The sequence below is a fragment of the Mchenga conophoros genome, linkage group LG8 (genome assembly GCF_057382185.1).
Source record: "Mchenga conophoros isolate Kocher_MC1m ecotype Shallow Benthic linkage group LG8, M_conophoros_male_GT1.1, whole genome shotgun sequence".
NCBI lineage: Eukaryota > Metazoa > Chordata > Actinopteri > Cichliformes > Cichlidae > Mchenga > Mchenga conophoros.
Window position 1 is genome coordinate 3612840 of NC_140533.1, and position 20717 is coordinate 3633556.

At 37.4% G+C, this 20717-nt stretch overlaps 1 protein-coding gene across 1 annotated transcript; it reads right to left on the reverse strand.

Annotated features, from left to right (window-relative positions):
- Positions 1–15812: 15812 nt before the first annotated feature.
- Positions 15813–19333, reverse strand: LOC146567927 (uncharacterized). Its single transcript, XM_085283640.1, has 2 exons — positions 17132–19333; positions 15813–17011 (listed from the first exon to the last, which is right to left on the reverse strand). The coding sequence occupies exons 1-2, from the start codon at positions 17830–17832 to the stop codon at positions 16321–16323; spliced, it is 1392 nt and encodes a 463-aa protein (XP_085139766.1). The 5' UTR covers positions 17833–19333; the 3' UTR covers positions 15813–16320.
- Between the last annotated feature and the right edge of the window lie 1384 nt (positions 19334–20717).

A 20717-nucleotide genomic window follows, 5' to 3' on the forward strand; every position in this document is an offset into this window, starting at 1 on the left:
ATAAACATGTTTGTCTGAGTCTTCTATCAAAAGTTACAGCGATTTATATGAAGTTGTTCAAAAACGCTTTATTTCGCCAAGACAATGCGTTTCTCACTGTTACATGCATTTGAATGGGAAACTCGCCTGAAACAAAGTATAGGTTTTCATTATGTGAATAATTTTAAAATCTTAGCTCAAACGGCTGCAAAACCTGTTTGCCCAGCACGGGGATATTGAGTTCTATAAGATAAAGCCATATGTTTGTCTGAGTCTTCTATCAAAAGTTACAGCGATTTATATGAAGTTGTTCAAAAAAAACTTTATTTCGCCAAGACAATGCGTTTCTCACTGTTACATGCATTTGAATGGGAAACTCGCCTGAGACAAAGTATAGGTTTTCATTATGTGAATAATTTTAAAATCTTAGCTCAAACGGCTGCAAAACCTGTTTGCCCAGCACGGGGATATTGAGTTCTATAAGATAAAGCCATAAACATGTTTGTCTGAGTCTTCTATCAAAAGTTACAGCGATTTATATGAAGTTGTTCAAAAACGCTTTATTTCGCCAAGACAATGCGTTTCTCACTGTTACATGCATTTGAATGGGAAACTCGCCTGAAACAAAGTATAGGTTTTCATTATGTGAATAATTTTAAAATCTTAGCTCAAACGGCTGCAAAACCTGTTTGCCCAGCACGGGGATATTGAGTTCTATAAGATAAAGCCATAAACATGTTTGTCTGAGTCTTCTATCAAAAGTTACAGCGATTTATATGAAGTTGTTCAAAAACGCTTTATTTCGCCAAGACAATGCGTTTCTCACTGTTACATGCATTTGAATGGGAAACTCGCCTGAGACAAAGTATAGGTTTTCATTATGTGAATAATTTTAAAATCTTAGCTCAAACGGCTGCAAAACCTGTTTGCCCAGCACGGGGATATTGAGTTCTATAAGATAAAGCCATAAACATGTTTGTCTGAGTCTTCTATCAAAAGTTACAGCGATTTATATGAAGTGGTTGAAAAACGCTTTATTTCGCCAAGACAGTGTGTTTCTCACTGTTACATGCATTTGAATGGGAAACTCGCCTGAAACAAAGTATAGGTTTTCATTATGTGAATAATTTTAAAATCTTAGCTCAAACGGCTGCAAAACCTGTTTGCCCAGCACGGGGATATTGAGTTCTATAAGATAAAGCCATAAACATGTTTGTCTGAGTCTTCTATCAAAAGTTACAGCGATTTATATGAAGTTGTTCAAAAACGCTTTATTTCGCCAAGACAATGCGTTTCTCACTGTTACATGCATTTGAATGGGAAACTCGCCTGAAACAAAGTATAGGTTTTCATTATGTGAATAATTTTAAAATCTTAGCTCAAACGGCTGCAAAACCTGTTTGCCCAGCACGGGGATATTGAGTTCTATAAGATAAAGCCATATGTTTGTCTGAGTCTTCTATCAAAAGTTACAGCGATTTATATGAAGTTGTTCAAAAACGCTTTATTTCGCCAAGACAATGCGTTTCTCACTGTTACATGCATTTGAATGGGAAACTCGCCTGAAACAAAGTATAGGTTTTCATTATGTGAATAATTTTAAAATCTTAGCTCAAACGGCTGCAAAACCTGTTTGCCCAGCACGGGGATATTGAGTTCTATAAGATAAAGCCATATGTTTGTCTGAGTCTTCTATCAAAAGTTACAGCGATTTATATGAAGTTGTTCAAAAACGCTTTATTTCGCCAAGACAATGCGTTTCTCACTGTTACATGCATTTGAATGGGAAACTCGCCTGAAACAAAGTATAGGTTTTCATTATGTGAATAATTTTAAAATCTTAGCTCAAACGGCTGCAAAACCTGTTTGCCCAGCACGGGGATATTGAGTTCTATAAGATAAAGCCATAAACATGTTTGTCTGAGTCTTCTATCAAAAGTTACAGCGATTTATATGAAGTTGTTCAAAAACACTTTATTTCGCCAAGACAATGCGTTTCTCACTGTTACATGCATTTGAATGGGAAACTCGCCTGAAACAAAGTATAGGTTTTCATTATGTGAATAATTTTAAAATCTTAGCTCAAACGGCTGCAAAACCTGTTTGCCCAGCACGGGGATATTGAGTTCTATAAGATAAAGCCATATGTTTGTCTGAGTCTTCTATCAAAAGTTACAGCGATTTATATGAAGTTGTTCAAAAACGCTTTATTTCGCCAAGACAATGCGTTTCTCACTGTTACATGCATTTGAATGGGAAACTCGCCTGAAACAAAGTATAGGTTTTCATTATGTGAATAATTTTAAGATCTTAGCTCAAACGGCTGCAAAACCTGTTTGCCCAGCACGGGGATATTGAGTTCTATAAGATAAAGCCATAAACATGTTTGTCTGAGTCTTCTATCAAAAGTTACAGCGATTTATATGAAGTGGTTGAAAAACGCTTTATTTCGCCAAGACAGTGTGTTTCTCACTGTTACATGCATTTGAATGGGAAACTCGCCTGAAACAATGTATAGATTTTCATTATGTGAATAATTTTAAAATCTTAGCTCAAATGGCTGCAAAACCTGTTTGCCCAGCACGGGGATATTGAGTTCTATAAGATAAAGCCATATGTTTGTCTGAGTCTTCTATCAAAAGTTACAGCGATTTATATGAAGTTGTTCAAAAAAAACTTTATTTCGCCAAGACAATGCGTTTCTCACTGTTACATGCATTTGAATGGGAAACTCGCCTGAGACAAAGTATAGGTTTTCATTATGTGAATAATTTTAAAATCTTAGCTCAAACGGCTGCAAAACCTGTTTGCCCAGCACGGGGATATTGAGTTCTATAAGATAAAGCCATAAACATGTTTGTCTGAGTCTTCTATCAAAAGTTACAGCGATTTATATGAAGTTGTTCAAAAACGCTTTATTTCGCCAAGACAATGCGTTTCTCACTGTTACATGCATTTGAATGGGAAACTCGCCTGAAACAAAGTATAGGTTTTCATTATGTGAATAATTTTAAAATCTTAGCTCAAACGGCTGCAAAACCTGTTTGCCCAGCACGGGGATATTGAGTTCTATAAGATAAAGCCATATGTTTGTCTGAGTCTTCTATCAAAAGTTACAGCGATTTATATGAAGTTGTTCAAAAACGCTTTATTTCGCCAAGACAATGCGTTTCTCACTGTTACATGCATTTGAATGGGAAACTCGCCTGAAACAAAGTATAGGTTTTCATTATGTGAATAATTTTAAAATCTTAGCTCAAACGGCTGCAAAACCTGTTTGCCCAGCACGGGGATATTGAGTTCTATAAGATAAAGCCATATGTTTGTCTGAGTCTTCTATCAAAAGTTACAGCGATTTATATGAAGTTGTTCAAAAACGCTTTATTTCGCCAAGACAATGCGTTTCTCACTGTTACATGCATTTGAATGGGAAACTCGCCTGAAACAAAGTATAGGTTTTCATTATGTGAATAATTTTAAAATCTTAGCTCAAACGGCTGCAAAACCTGTTTGCCCAGCACGGGGATATTGAGTTCTATAAGATAAAGCCATATGTTTGTCTGAGTCTTCTATCAAAAGTTACAGCGATTTATATGAAGTTGTTCAAAAACGCTTTATTTCGCCAAGACAATGCGTTTCTCACTGTTACATGCATTTGAATGGGAAACTCGCCTGAAACAAAGTATAGGTTTTCATTATGTGAATAATTTTAAAATCTTAGCTCAAACGGCTGCAAAACCTGTTTGCCCAGCACGGGGATATTGAGTTCTATAAGATAAAGCCATAAACATGTTTGTCTGAGTCTTCTATCAAAAGTTACAGCGATTTATATGAAGTTGTTCAAAAACGCTTTATTTCGCCAAGACAATGCGTTTCTCACTGTTACATGCATTTGAATGGGAAACTCGCCTGAAACAAAGTATAGGTTTTCATTATGTGAATAATTTTAAAATCTTAGCTCAAACGGCTGCAAAACCTGTTTGCCCAGCACGGGGATATTGAGTTCTATAAGATAAAGCCATATGTTTGTCTGAGTCTTCTATCAAAAGTTACAGCGATTTATATGAAGTTGTTCAAAAAAAACTTTATTTCGCCAAGACAATGCGTTTCTCACTGTTACATGCATTTGAATGGGAAACTCGCCTGAGACAAAGTATAGGTTTTCATTATGTGAATAATTTTAAAATCTTAGCTCAAACGGCTGCAAAACCTGTTTGCCCAGCACGGGGATATTGAGTTCTATAAGATAAAGCCATAAACATGTTTGTCTGAGTCTTCTATCAAAAGTTACAGCGATTTATATGAAGTTGTTCAAAAACGCTTTATTTCGCCAAGACAATGCGTTTCTCACTGTTACATGCATTTGAATGGGAAACTCGCCTGAAACAAAGTATAGGTTTTCATTATGTGAATAATTTTAAAATCTTAGCTCAAACGGCTGCAAAACCTGTTTGCCCAGCACGGGGATATTGAGTTCTATAAGATAAAGCCATATGTTTGTCTGAGTCTTCTATCAAAAGTTACAGCGATTTACATGAAGTTGTTCAAAAACGCTTTATTTCGCCAAGACAATGCGTTTCTCACTGTTACATGCATTTGAATGGGAAACTCGCCTGAAACAAAGTATAGGTTTTCATTATGTGAATAATTTTAAAATCTTAGCTCAAACGGCTGCAAAACCTGTTTGCCCAGCACGGGGATATTGAGTTCTATAAGATAAAGCCATAAACATGTTTGTCTGAGTCTTCTATCAAAAGTTACAGCGATTTATATGAAGTTGTTCAAAAACGCTTTATTTCGCCAAGACAATGCGTTTCTCACTGTTACATGCATTTGAATGGGAAACTCGCCTGAAACAAAGTATAGGTTTTCATTATGTGAATAATTTTAAAATCTTAGCTCAAACGGCTGCAAAACCTGTTTGCCCAGCACGGGGATATTGAGTTCTATAAGATAAAGCCATAAACATGTTTGTCTGAGTCTTCTATCAAAAGTTACAGCGATTTATATGAAGTTGTTCAAAAAAAACTTTATTTCGCCAAGACATTGCGTTTCTCACTGTTACATGCATTTGAATGGGAAACTCGCCTGAAACAAAGTATAGGTTTTCATTATGTGAATAATTTTAAAATCTTAGCTCAAACGGCTGCAAAACCTGTTTGCCCAGCACGGGGATATTGAGTTCTATAAGATAAAGCCATATGTTTGTCTGAGTCTTCTATCAAAAGTTACAGCGATTTACATGAAGTTGTTCAAAAACGCTTTATTTCGCCAAGACAATGCGTTTCTCACTGTTACATGCATTTGAATGGGAAACTCGCCTGAAACAAAGTATAGGTTTTCATTATGTGAATAATTTTAAAATCTTAGCTCAAACGGCTGCAAAACCTGTTTGCCCAGCACGGGGATATTGAGTTCTATAAGATAAAGCCATAAACATGTTTGTCTGAGTCTTCTATCAAAAGTTACAGCGATTTATATGAAGTTGTTCAAAAACGCTTTATTTCGCCAAGACAATGCGTTTCTCACTGTTACATGCATTTGAATGGGAAACTCGCCTGAGACAAAGTATAGGTTTTCATTATGTGAATAATTTTAAAATCTTAGCTCAAACGGCTGCAAAACCTGTTTGCCCAGCACGGGGATATTGAGTTCTATAAGATAAAGCCATAAACATGTTTGTCTGAGTCTTCTATCAAAAGTTACAGCGATTTATATGAAGTTGTTCAAAAACGCTTTATTTCGCCAAGACAATGCGTTTCTCACTGTTACATGCATTTGAATGGGAAACTCGCCTGAAACAAAGTATAGGTTTTCATTATGTGAATAATTTTAAAATCTTAGCTCAAACGGCTGCAAAACCTGTTTGCCCAGCACGGGGATATTGAGTTCTATAAGATAAAGCCATAAACATGTTTGTCTGAGTCTTCTATCAAAAGTTACAGCGATTTATATGAAGTTGTTCAAAAACGCTTTATTTCGCCAAGACAATGCGTTTCTCACTGTTACATGCATTTGAATGGGAAACTCGCCTGAAACAAAGTATAGGTTTTCATTATGTGAATAATTTTAAAATCTTAGCTCAAACGGCTGCAAAACCTGTTTGCCCAGCACGGGGATATTGAGTTCTATAAGATAAAGCCATATGTTTGTCTGAGTCTTCTATCAAAAGTTACAGCGATTTATATGAAGTTGTTCAAAAACGCTTTATTTCGCCAAGACAATGCGTTTCTCACTGTTACATGCATTTGAATGGGAAACTCGCCTGAAACAAAGTATAGGTTTTCATTATGTGAATAATTTTAAAATCTTAGCTCAAACGGCTGCAAAACCTGTTTGCCCAGCACGGGGATATTGAGTTCTATAAGATAAAGCCATATGTTTGTCTGAGTCTTCTATCAAAAGTTACAGCGATTTATATGAAGTTGTTCAAAAAAAACTTTATTTCGCCAAGACAATGCGTTTCTCACTGTTACATGCATTTGAATGGGAAACTCGCCTGAGACAAAGTATAGGTTTTCATTATGTGAATAATTTTAAAATCTTAGCTCAAACGGCTGCAAAACCTGTTTGCCCAGCACGGGGATATTGAGTTCTATAAGATAAAGCCATAAACATGTTTGTCTGAGTCTTCTATCAAAAGTTACAGCGATTTATATGAAGTTGTTCAAAAACGCTTTATTTCGCCAAGACAATGCGTTTCTCACTGTTACATGCATTTGAATGGGAAACTCGCCTGAAACAAAGTATAGGTTTTCATTATGTGAATAATTTTAAAATCTTAGCTCAAACGGCTGCAAAACCTGTTTGCCCAGCACGGGGATATTGAGTTCTATAAGATAAAGCCATATGTTTGTCTGAGTCTTCTATCAAAAGTTACAGCGATTTATATGAAGTTGTTCAAAAACGCTTTATTTCGCCAAGACAATGCGTTTCTCACTGTTACATGCATTTGAATGGGAAACTCGCCTGAAACAAAGTATAGGTTTTCATTATGTGAATAATTTTAAAATCTTAGCTCAAACGGCTGCAAAACCTGTTTGCCCAGCACGGGGATATTGAGTTCTATAAGATAAAGCCATATGTTTGTCTGAGTCTTCTATCAAAAGTTACAGCGATTTATATGAAGTTGTTCAAAAACGCTTTATTTCGCCAAGACAATGCGTTTCTCACTGTTACATGCATTTGAATGGGAAACTCGCCTGAAACAAAGTATAGGTTTTCATTATGTGAATAATTTTAAAATCTTAGCTCAAACGGCTGCAAAACCTGTTTGCCCAGCACGGGGATATTGAGTTCTATAAGATAAAGCCATATGTTTGTCTGAGTCTTCTATCAAAAGTTACAGCGATTTACATGAAGTTGTTCAAAAACGCTTTATTTCGCCAAGACAATGCGTTTCTCACTGTTACATGCATTTGAATGGGAAACTCGCCTGAAACAAAGTATAGGTTTTCATTATGTGAATAATTTTAAAATCTTAGCTCAAACGGCTGCAAAACCTGTTTGCCCAGCACGGGGATATTGAGTTCTATAAGATAAAGCCATAAACATGTTTGTCTGAGTCTTCTATCAAAAGTTACAGCGATTTATATGAAGTTGTTCAAAAACGCTTTATTTCGCCAAGACAATGCGTTTCTCACTGTTACATGCATTTGAATGGGAAACTCGCCTGAAACAAAGTATAGGTTTTCATTATGTGAATAATTTTAAAATCTTAGCTCAAACGGCTGCAAAACCTGTTTGCCCAGCACGGGGATATTGAGTTCTATAAGATAAAGCCATAAACATGTTTGTCTGAGTCTTCTATCAAAAGTTACAGCGATTTATATGAAGTTGTTCAAAAAAAACTTTATTTCGCCAAGACATTGCGTTTCTCACTGTTACATGCATTTGAATGGGAAACTCGCCTGAAACAAAGTATAGGTTTTCATTATGTGAATAATTTTAAAATCTTAGCTCAAACGGCTGCAAAACCTGTTTGCCCAGCACGGGGATATTGAGTTCTATAAGATAAAGCCATAAACATGTTTGTCTGAGTCTTCTATCAAAAGTTACAGCGATTTATATGAAGTTGTTCAAAAACGCTTTATTTCGCCAAGACAATGCGTTTCTCACTGTTACATGCATTTGAATGGGAAACTCGCCTGAGACAAAGTATAGGTTTTCATTATGTGAATAATTTTAAAATCTTAGCTCAAACGGCTGCAAAACCTGTTTGCCCAGCACGGGGATATTGAGTTCTATAAGATAAAGCCATAAACATGTTTGTCTGAGTCTTCTATCAAAAGTTACAGCGATTTATATGAAGTTGTTCAAAAACGCTTTATTTCGCCAAGACAATGCGTTTCTCACTGTTACATGCATTTGAATGGGAAACTCGCCTGAAACAAAGTATAGGTTTTCATTATGTGAATAATTTTAAAATCTTAGCTCAAACGGCTGCAAAACCTGTTTGCCCAGCACGGGGATATTGAGTTCTATAAGATAAAGCCATAAACATGTTTGTCTGAGTCTTCTATCAAAAGTTACAGCGATTTATATGAAGTTGTTCAAAAACGCTTTATTTCGCCAAGACAATGCGTTTCTCACTGTTACATGCATTTGAATGGGAAACTCGCCTGAAACAAAGTATAGGTTTTCATTATGTGAATAATTTTAAAATCTTAGCTCAAACGGCTGCAAAACCTGTTTGCCCAGCACGGGGATATTGAGTTCTATAAGATAAAGCCATATGTTTGTCTGAGTCTTCTATCAAAAGTTACAGCGATTTACATGAAGTTGTTCAAAAACGCTTTATTTCGCCAAGACAATGCGTTTCTCACTGTTACATGCATTTGAATGGGAAACTCGCCTGAAACAAAGTATAGGTTTTCATTATGTGAATAATTTTAAAATCTTAGCTCAAACGGCTGCAAAACCTGTTTGCCCAGCACGGGGATATTGAGTTCTATAAGATAAAGCCATAAACATGTTTGTCTGAGTCTTCTATCAAAAGTTACAGCGATTTATATGAAGTTGTTCAAAAACGCTTTATTTCGCCAAGACAATGCGTTTCTCACTGTTACATGCATTTGAATGGGAAACTCGCCTGAAACAAAGTATAGGTTTTCATTATGTGAATAATTTTAAAATCTTAGCTCAAACGGCTGCAAAACCTGTTTGCCCAGCACGGGGATATTGAGTTCTATAAGATAAAGCCATAAACATGTTTGTCTGAGTCTTCTATCAAAAGTTACAGCGATTTATATGAAGTTGTTCAAAAACGCTTTATTTCGCCAAGACAATGCGTTTCTCACTGTTACATGCATTTGAATGGGAAACTCGCCTGAAACAAAGTATAGGTTTTCATTATGTGAATAATTTTAAAATCTTAGCTCAAACGGCTGCAAAACCTGTTTGCCCAGCACGGGGATATTGAGTTCTATAAGATAAAGCCATAAACATGTTTGTCTGAGTCTTCTATCAAAAGTTACAGCGATTTATATGAAGTTGTTCAAAAACGCTTTATTTCGCCAAGACAATGCGTTTCTCACTGTTACATGCATTTGAATGGGAAACTCGCCTGAAACAAAGTATAGGTTTTCATTATGTGAATAATTTTAAAATCTTAGCTCAAACGGCTGCAAAATATTGAGTTCTATAAGATAAAGCCATATGTTTGTCTGAGTCTTCTATCAAAAGTTACAGCGATTTATATGAAGTTGTTCAAAAACGCTTTATTTCGCCAAGACAATGCGTTTCTCACTGTTACATGCATTTGAATGGGAAACTCGCCTGAAACAAAGTATAGGTTTTCATTATGTGAATAATTTTAAAATCTTAGCTCAAACGGCTGCAAAACCTGTTTGCCCAGCACGGGGATATTGAGTTCTATAAGATAAAGCCATATGTTTGTCTGAGTCTTCTATCAAAAGTTACAGCGATTTATATGAAGTTGTTCAAAAACGCTTTATTTCGCCAAGACAATGCGTTTCTCACTGTTACATGCATTTGAATGGGAAACTCGCCTGAAACAAAGTATAGGTTTTCATTATGTGAATAATTTTAAAATCTTAGCTCAAACGGCTGCAAAACCTGTTTGCCCAGCACGGGGATATTGAGTTCTATAAGATAAAGCCATAAACATGTTTGTCTGAGTCTTCTATCAAAAGTTACAGCGATTTATATGAAGTTGTTCAAAAAAAACTTTATTTCGCCAAGACATTGCGTTTCTCACTGTTACATGCATTTGAATGGGAAACTCGCCTGAAACAAAGTATAGGTTTTCATTATGTGAATAATTTTAAAATCTTAGCTCAAACGGCTGCAAAACCTGTTTGCCCAGCACGGGGATATTGAGTTCTATAAGATAAAGCCATAAACATGTTTGTCTGAGTCTTCTATCAAAAGTTACAGCGATTTATATGAAGTTGTTCAAAAACGCTTTATTTCGCCAAGACAATGCGTTTCTCACTGTTACATGCATTTGAATGGGAAACTCGCCTGAGACAAAGTATAGGTTTTCATTATGTGAATAATTTTAAAATCTTAGCTCAAACGGCTGCAAAACCTGTTTGCCCAGCACGGGGATATTGAGTTCTATAAGATAAAGCCATAAACATGTTTGTCTGAGTCTTCTATCAAAAGTTACAGCGATTTATATGAAGTTGTTCAAAAACGCTTTATTTCGCCAAGACAATGCGTTTCTCACTGTTACATGCATTTGAATGGGAAACTCGCCTGAAACAAAGTATAGGTTTTCATTATGTGAATAATTTTAAAATCTTAGCTCAAACGGCTGCAAAACCTGTTTGCCCAGCACGGGGATATTGAGTTCTATAAGATAAAGCCATAAACATGTTTGTCTGAGTCTTCTATCAAAAGTTACAGCGATTTATATGAAGTTGTTCAAAAACGCTTTATTTCGCCAAGACAATGCGTTTCTCACTGTTACATGCATTTGAATGGGAAACTCGCCTGAAACAAAGTATAGGTTTTCATTATGTGAATAATTTTAAAATCTTAGCTCAAACGGCTGCAAAACCTGTTTGCCCAGCACGGGGATATTGAGTTCTATAAGATAAAGCCATATGTTTGTCTGAGTCTTCTATCAAAAGTTACAGCGATTTACATGAAGTTGTTCAAAAACGCTTTATTTCGCCAAGACAATGCGTTTCTCACTGTTACATGCATTTGAATGGGAAACTCGCCTGAAACAAAGTATAGGTTTTCATTATGTGAATAATTTTAAAATCTTAGCTCAAACGGCTGCAAAACCTGTTTGCCCAGCACGGGGATATTGAGTTCTATAAGATAAAGCCATAAACATGTTTGTCTGAGTCTTCCATCAAAAGTTACAGCGATTTATATGAAGTTGTTCAAAAACGCTTTATTTCGCCAAGACAATGCGTTTCTCACTGTTACATGCATTTGAATGGGAAACTCGCCTGAAACAAAGTATAGGTTTTCATTATGTGAATAATTTTAAAATCTTAGCTCAAACGGCTGCAAAACCTGTTTGCCCAGCACGGGGATATTGAGTTCTATAAGATAAAGCCATAAACATGTTTGTCTGAGTCTTCTATCAAAAGTTACAGCGATTTATATGAAGTTGTTCAAAAAAAACTTTATTTCGCCAAGACATTGCGTTTCTCACTGTTACATGCATTTGAATGGGAAACTCGCCTGAAACAAAGTATAGGTTTTCATTATGTGAATAATTTTAAAATCTTAGCTCAAACGGCTGCAAAACCTGTTTGCCCAGCACGGGGATATTGAGTTCTATAAGATAAAGCCATAAACATGTTTGTCTGAGTCTTCTATCAAAAGTTACAGCGATTTATATGAAGTTGTTCAAAAACGCTTTATTTCGCCAAGACAATGCGTTTCTCACTGTTACATGCATTTGAATGGGAAACTCGCCTGAGACAAAGTATAGGTTTTCATTATGTGAATAATTTTAAAATCTTAGCTCAAACGGCTGCAAAACCTGTTTGCCCAGCACGGGGATATTGAGTTCTATAAGATAAAGCCATAAACATGTTTGTCTGAGTCTTCTATCAAAAGTTACAGCGATTTATATGAAGTTGTTCAAAAACGCTTTATTTCGCCAAGACAATGCGTTTCTCACTGTTACATGCATTTGAATGGGAAACTCGCCTGAAACAAAGTATAGGTTTTCATTATGTGAATAATTTTAAAATCTTAGCTCAAACGGCTGCAAAACCTGTTTGCCCAGCACGGGGATATTGAGTTCTATAAGATAAAGCCATAAACATGTTTGTCTGAGTCTTCTATCAAAAGTTACAGCGATTTATATGAAGTTGTTCAAAAACGCTTTATTTCGCCAAGACAATGCGTTTCTCACTGTTACATGCATTTGAATGGGAAACTCGCCTGAAACAAAGTATAGGTTTTCATTATGTGAATAATTTTAAAATCTTAGCTCAAACGGCTGCAAAACCTGTTTGCCCAGCACGGGGATATTGAGTTCTATAAGATAAAGCCATAAACATGTTTGTCTGAGTCTTCTATCAAAAGTTACAGCGATTTATATGAAGTTGTTCAAAAACGCTTTATTTCGCCAAGACAATGCGTTTCTCACTGTTACATGCATTTGAATGGGAAACTCGCCTGAGACAAAGTATAGGTTTTCATTATGTGAATAATTTTAAAATCTTAGCTCAAACGGCTGCAAAACCTGTTTGCCCAGCACGGGGATATTGAGTTCTATAAGATAAAGCCATAAACATGTTTGTCTGAGTCTTCTATCAAAAGTTACAGCGATTTATATGAAGTTGTTCAAAAACGCTTTATTTCGCCAAGACAATGCGTTTCTCACTGTTACATGCATTTGAATGGGAAACTCGCCTGAAACAAAGTATAGGTTTTCATTATGTGAATAATTTTAAAATCTTAGCTCAAACGGCTGCAAAACCTGTTTGCCCAGCACGGGGATATTGAGTTCTATAAGATAAAGCCATAAACATGTTTGTCTGAGTCTTCTATCAAAAGTTACAGCGATTTATATGAAGTGGTTGAAAAACGCTTTATTTCGCCAAGACAGTGTGTTTCTCACTGTTACATGCATTTGAATGGGAAACTCGCCTGAAACAAAGTATAGGTTTTCATTATGTGAATAATTTTAAAATCTTAGCTCAAACGGCTGCAAAACCTGTTTGCCCAGCACGGGGATATTGAGTTCTATAAGATAAAGCCATAAACATGTTTGTCTGAGTCTTCTATCAAAAGTTACAGCGATTTATATGAAGTTGTTCAAAAACGCTTTATTTCGCCAAGACAATGCGTTTCTCACTGTTACATGCATTTGAATGGGAAACTCGCCTGAGACAAAGTATAGGTTTTCATTATGTGAATAATTTTAAAATCTTAGCTCAAACGGCTGCAAAACCTGTTTGCCCAGCACGGGGATATTGAGTTCTATAAGATAAAGCCATAAACATGTTTGTCTGAGTCTTCTATCAAAAGTTACAGCGATTTATATGAAGTTGTTCAAAAACGCTTTATTTCGCCAAGACAATGCGTTTCTCACTGTTACATGCATTTGAATGGGAAACTCGCCTGAAACAAAGTATAGGTTTTCATTATGTGAATAATTTTAAAATCTTAGCTCAAACGGCTGCAAAACCTGTTTGCCCAGCACGGGGATATTGAGTTCTATAAGATAAAGCCATAAACATGTTTGTCTGAGTCTTCTATCAAAAGTTACAGCGATTTATATGAAGTGGTTGAAAAACGCTTTATTTCGCCAAGACAGTGTGTTTCTCACTGTTACATGCATTTGAATGGGAAACTCGCCTGAAACAAAGTATAGGTTTTCATTATGTGAATAATTTTAAAATCTTAGCTCAAACGGCTGCAAAACCTGTTTGCCCAGCACGGGGATATTGAGTTCTATAAGATAAAGCCATAAACATGTTTGTCTGAGTCTTCTATCAAAAGTTACAGCGATTTATATGAAGTTGTTCAAAAACGCTTTATTTCGCCAAGACAATGCGTTTCTCACTGTTACATGCATTTGAATGGGAAACTCGCCTGAAACAAAGTATAGGTTTTCATTATGTGAATAATTTTAAAATCTTAGCTCAAACGGCTGCAAAACCTGTTTGCCCAGCACGGGGATATTGAGTTCTATAAGATAAAGCCATATGTTTGTCTGAGTCTTCTATCAAAAGTTACAGCGATTTATATGAAGTTGTTCAAAAACGCTTTATTTCGCCAAGACAATGCGTTTCTCACTGTTACATGCATTTGAATGGGAAACTCGCCTGAAACAAAGTATAGGTTTTCATTATGTGAATAATTTTAAAATCTTAGCTCAAACGGCTGCAAAACCTGTTTGCCCAGCACGGGGATATTGAGTTCTATAAGATAAAGCCATATGTTTGTCTGAGTCTTCTATCAAAAGTTACAGCGATTTATATGAAGTTGTTCAAAAACGCTTTATTTCGCCAAGACAATGCGTTTCTCACTGTTACATGCATTTGAATGGGAAACTCGCCTGAAACAAAGTATAGGTTTTCATTATGTGAATAATTTTAAAATCTTAGCTCAAACGGCTGCAAAACCTGTTTGCCCAGCACGGGGATATTGAGTTCTATAAGATAAAGCCATAAACATGTTTGTCTGAGTCTTCTATCAAAAGTTACAGCGATTTATATGAAGTTGTTCAAAAACGCTTTATTTCGCCAAGACAATGCGTTTCTCACTGTTACATGCATTTGAATGGGAAACTCGCCTGAAACAAAGTATAGGTTTTCATTATGTGAATAATTTTAAAATCTTAGCTCAAACGGCTGCAAAACCTGTTTGCCCAGCACGGGGATATTGAGTTCTATAAGATAAAGCCATAAACATGTTTGTCTGAGTCTTCTATCAAAAGTTACAGCGATTTATATGAAGTTGTTCAAAAACGCTTTATTTCGCCAAGACAATGCGTTTCTCACTGTTACATGCATTTGAATGGGAAACTCGCCTGAGACAAAGTATAGGTTTTCATTATGTGAATAATTTTAAAATCTTAGCTCAAACGGCTGCAAAACCTGTTTGCCCAGCACGGGGATATTGAGTTCTATAAGATAAAGCCATAAACATGTTTGTCTGAGTCTTCTATCAAAAGTTACAGCGATTTATATGAAGTTGTTCAAAAACGCTTTATTTCGCCAAGACAATGCGTTTCTCACTGTTACATGCATTTGAATGGGAAACTCGCCTGAAACAAAGTATAGGTTTTCATTATGTGAATAATTTTAAAATCTTAGCTCAAACGGCTGCCAAACTTGTTTGCCCAGCACGGGGATATTGAGTTCTATAAGATAAAGCCATAAACATGTTTGTCTGAGTCTTCTATCAAAAGTTACAGCGATTTATATGAAGTGGTTGAAAAACGCTTTATTTCGCCAAGACAGTGTGTTTCTCACTGTTACATGCATTTGAATGGGAAACTCGCCTGAAACAAAGTATAGATTTTCATTATGTGAATAATTTTAAAATCTTAGCTCAAACGGCTGCAAAACCTGTTTGCCCAGCACGGGGATATTGAGTTCTATAAGATAAAGCCATATGTTTGTCTGAGTCTTCTATCAAAAGTTACAGCGATTTATATGAAGTTGTTCAAAAAAAACTTTATTTCGCCAAGACAATGCGTTTCTCACTGTTACATGCATTTGAATGGGAAACTCGCCTGAGACAAAGTATAGGTTTTCATTATGTGAATAATTTTAAAATCTTAGCTCAAACGGCTGCAAAACCTGTTTGCCCAGCACGGGGTGTTAAAGATATTCTATTATCAGATAACTCAGATGCAATGAAATATCACTCAGACACTTAGAGCAGTTTTAAACGTGCACGGGTGAGAGACTCAGGGAGAGACTCACACACCTCCTTGGTGCAGTCTGGCTTTATTTATACACATCATGAAGCATACAAAAAAGGAAATATCATCCTTATCTTGTCAAGAAAACAGGTGTGGTTTATCAAAAAACTTCGTGTTCTCTACAAGGTTGTTTCTTACTCGTGGGTGGCGGTTTCCTGCTAGTGTGAAGGCAAACAGTGACAATGTGAAGGCAAAGACTGATAATGTGAAGGCAAGCAGTTTCCGTTATAAAGTAGGGAGCCAGCAATTAAAATATGCAGCTGGTTGAGTACAGAACAGAAATATAAACACTCTTAGCTGATCATTATATGAATAATAAAATCTTAGAAAGCAAAAATACTCTGACATTCCCTCCTGTTGTTTAGATTTCTTACATGACAGTACTGTTATTTTTGTCAGTTCATAACCTCTTGTCTAAACATTTTCGGTTTGAACGTCATAAAACAGTCCTGTGTTCAATTAAACTAAACATTACTGTATGGATCATCTTTCAAAATTTCTTCCATTTGAGACGTCATCACATAAGCATTGATAGAAGTTGTCACCATGTTTGATACCATTTTCTTCAGACAGGGTACTACACATGTTGTGAAAACACATAACAGTAAAAGCAAACATGCTATTCCAACAAGTCCTTTAATCAGAAGGGACTTCCATGAACCACCTAGTAACCATGTCAACCAATCATCAGTGCTTGTGACATAGTCTTGTTGTTCAGCATCTTCAATCTTTCTCAAGGTGTTCAAAGCGTCGGTCATGTTTTGTGAGTGTATGTTGTCTGGGATGTATGTACAACATGTAGTGTCAAACAATACACACAAACCTCCTTTTTCAGCTAGAATTATGTCTAGTGCGACTCTGTGTTGCATCACTACAATGCGTATTGCGTCGAGTTCTTCATTTTGCGCTTTGTTGATTTTCATTGAAGCATTTAGGAACAGTCCAAATCGATAGTCAAGTGTCTCGATCCTCAGCATGTTTTTCCCAACTCCTACCCAAGGGAACAAGGAGTGGAGGACTTTCTGACCATCAGTCCATAGTTTGAAGTTCTTGGGCACATCTGATCCATAGATTGAGTCATGTGGCATTACTTCAGTGACTTCAGCAACTTCACGTTTTGCTCTTGACGTGTGTGTCTCTGCTGTGATCTTGAAGGTGTGGTCTGAAATTAGTACTGGTGCACACAGACCGGTGGAGTTCGGTGGGAGCATGAAGTAGGTTTTAGGCCCGCAGGCCCAAGCGGCTCCCTGGACCCAGAAAGTTCAATTTTTGAAGGTGTGTATTCCTTTGGATTGGGTCAGGTCAAGTGTCTGTGTGCAGTTGCGGTTTCGTCCAAGTTTCCTGTTTCCATCGGAGAAGTTGAAACACATTGGGTGCTGTATGTCCGGCGGCAAAACTATGGCGAATGATTTGTTTTTTGTGTTGTTGGCTTTGACGTTTACCCAATGTTTTTCGTTGCAGGTGTAGTTCCAGTTCGTCAGATTGTAGGCACAAGGGGTTGTCTGTTCAATTAGGATACGTCGTTGTGAAAGTGGTTTCGTGACACGTTTGACGTCTGTGTCACTACACCATGGAATTAGGTCTTCTTTCTTTGTGCTTTGACCTTTTAGGGTCAGTCCTGTTGCCATCAAATCTCTGCGTGTGCAATTGCCAGTTGTTGCTTTGTTGAACACACACATCGCTTCGTCAAGTTCAGGTGCCTTTCCATATATTGTTGCGTGTACGGCTGTTGTTGGCATATGTGAACATACATAGCATTCCGTGCTGTTGTCGGTGCGTGTTCTATCATACACATATCTATACCACGCGTTGTTCATCCATGGGTGGTTATGGTCTTGGTTCAGGTCACGTAGATGCGAATTATCATGTGTCCATCCTTTTTGCAGGTGGTGTTGTTTATTTCCTCTCATCTGGGTGAGTGTTAGTAGGCTCACTAGGAGCGCAATGCTGGCCACTAGGAGGACAAGTGTCTTCATGATGACCAGGCACACCTAGACTTCTGGTGAGTAGACTATTGGCGAGAAGTAAAAAAGGGCGGGATATACCCAATCAGCCCTTCCCTTCACCAATAGATCACCTAGAAGCCAGGGGAGCCGGCGTCTAAGCGTCTGGATTGTCACTCACTTTTTTACAGTGGCTGTGGTGGATCCAAGATGGTCTTTCTGCTATTTTGCAGGCGGTGGGTGTGGTAAGTAGGACTTGGTATGGGCCCTCCCACCTTGGTGAACTCCAATTCTTTCTCTGGAGTACTTTGATCAGGATCCAATCACCTGGTTGTAACCTGCAAGACACTGGAGAGAAATCACTCGGCAGTTGGTTGTTTAACACAATCTCTTTATTTTCAAACAGTTTAGTCATCCATTCTGCTAGGGTAGTTTCCCTTATTGATTTATTAATAGGTTCACTGGTAATTGGCAATGGAAACGCTCTCCCGTGGATGATTTCAAAAGGTGTAAGTTTCTGAGAACCTTGTGTTATTCTCATCCACATCTTTACTAGGCCTAGACATTCAGGCCATGGTCTTCCTGTTTCTTCCATGCATTTTCTTAATCTCTGTTTTATTGTGCCGTTAGTTCTTTCCACTAATCCTGCGCTTTGTGGGTGATATGCACAGTGATGTTTGATGCTAAATCCTAGAGCTTCAGAGACTTTGCTGATGATGTCATTAACAAAATGTGTTCCATTGTCTGACCTTATCAGACTGGGAATGCCATATGTGGGGATGAAGTGATTGCATAAACACTTTGCCACTGATATTGCATCTGCTCTTTTGACTGGATAGATTTCTGGCCATTTTGAAAATACATCTATAATTACTAGAGCATATCTTGATGCTTGGCATTCGTTAAGTTCAATAAAATCCATGTGGATTGTATGGAAAGGGTGAGGTGGTGTGGGGAAATGACCTCTTTGTGGTCGGAGGTTCCCCTGTACATTATGTCTTTGGCAAATCATGCATGTTCTGATGAATTCCTTTGCTGAATTTTCAAAATTTTGAGTGTAGAAGTGTTTAGAGAGGACATTCATCATTCCACCCGTTGACAAATGCGTTAAGCCATGTGTCACTAATGCTGCTGTCTTGTGTAGAGATTTTGGCAGTATTGGTTTGCCATTACAGGTCATTAGGTCATTTTCTAGCTGTGCTCCACACCTTAACCATTTTTTCTGTTCTGTGATGGATGCAGCTTTCTGTTCATCTTTAAGTACATCAAGTGGTATTAACGTTGATGTTTCAGATATTAAAGTTTGTATATGTTGTTGTGCTGCCTTTTTTGCGGCTTGGTCTGCAAAGTTATTGCCTTTAGTAATTTCTGAGTTATCTTTTTGGTGTGCGGCACATTTGCACAATGCTAATTTTTTCGGCAGTGTTATCACTTCTAGCAGTTCTTTTAAAAGGTGTGCATGCTGTACTGGATTACCAGTAGAAGTGACCATGCCTCTGTTCTGCCAAATCTTTGCGAAATGATGTACTGCTGCAAAGACATACTGACTGTCTGTGTGTATGTTTATGCTTTTTCCTTCATTCAGCTTACATGCTCTCACAACAGCTGTAAGTTCTGCACTTTGTGCAGAGTTAGAGGAAGTCAAAGGTCTTGCTTCCAGAACTGTGTCTACTGTGGTTACTGCATAACCAACGCAGTTGCGACCTAAGCTATTTTTAGAAGCTGATCCATCTACAAAAATGTCAGTGAAAGTTGACTGTGGTGTGCTATATATATCGGCTCGTGGTTTTGTTTCTTCATCTAGCTTTTCCATACAGCAGTGTTTTTCACCATCTTCTGATGTGGGGAGAAGTGTGCTGGGATTTAGCTGACCACACTTCTCGATTGTAATGTGTGACTGTGATAACAAGATGCCTACGTATGAGAGCTGTCTTGCATGTGTGAGATAAGACAAGTTCGCCTGCAGTAAGATGGAGGTTACAGCGTGGGGAACTTTGACGATCAATGTGTGTCCTAAGACGATGTCAGCGGATTTCTTAACTGCCTCTGCTGCAGCTGCGCATGCCTGCACGCACGAGGGCAGTCCTGAGGCCACTGAATCTAGCTTACACGAATAAAATGCAAGAGGGCGTTGCTTTTCCCCAAAGGCTTGTGTTAGAACGGCCTTCATGTAGCCTGCACCTCCGTCTACATGCAAGTAAAAAGGTTTTTCATAGTCTGGCAATGCCAAAACTGTGCGCGTCTGCAGTGCAAGTTTTAGATCATTAAATGCTTTTTCTGCTTCTGGTGTCCATTCTATTTTATCTTTCAGTGCTAGATTTTTTCCATAAATTAAGTTTTGCAAAGGTTGAGCTAGCAGAGCATATTCAGGTATCCAGCATCTGCAAAAATTGCAGAGACCTAAATAACTCATCATTTGTTGTTTTGTGAGAGGCTTTGGAGCAATCTGTACTGCTAGTTTTCTGCTGTCTAACAGTGTTCTTCCCTCTCCTGTGAGTTTGTGGCCAAGGTATGTGACCTCTTGGCTCCACAGCTGTAACTTGTGCTGTGATACTTTATGGCCCTGCTGCGCTAAATGTTTCAACACAGTCATGGTGTTTTTTCTGCAGTTGTCTCGTGTATCTCCCGTGACGAGAATGTCATCAACGTACAGAAGAAATTGCCCTGTGGCAGGGAGTGTGCATAGTGACATAGATTTCTTTAATGCCTCTGCATACAGGGTGGGACTGTTCTGAAAACCCTGTGGCAGTCTTGTATAGGTATACTTTTCGTTATCAAAGGTGAAGCCAAACAGATTTTGTGAATCTGGGTGTAATGGCACCGAGAAGAACGCGTTTGACAGATCTATGACTGAGAACCATTGTTCTTTTTGCGTCACTTGATTTAAGATTGTGTGTGGATTTGCTACCACAGGTGGG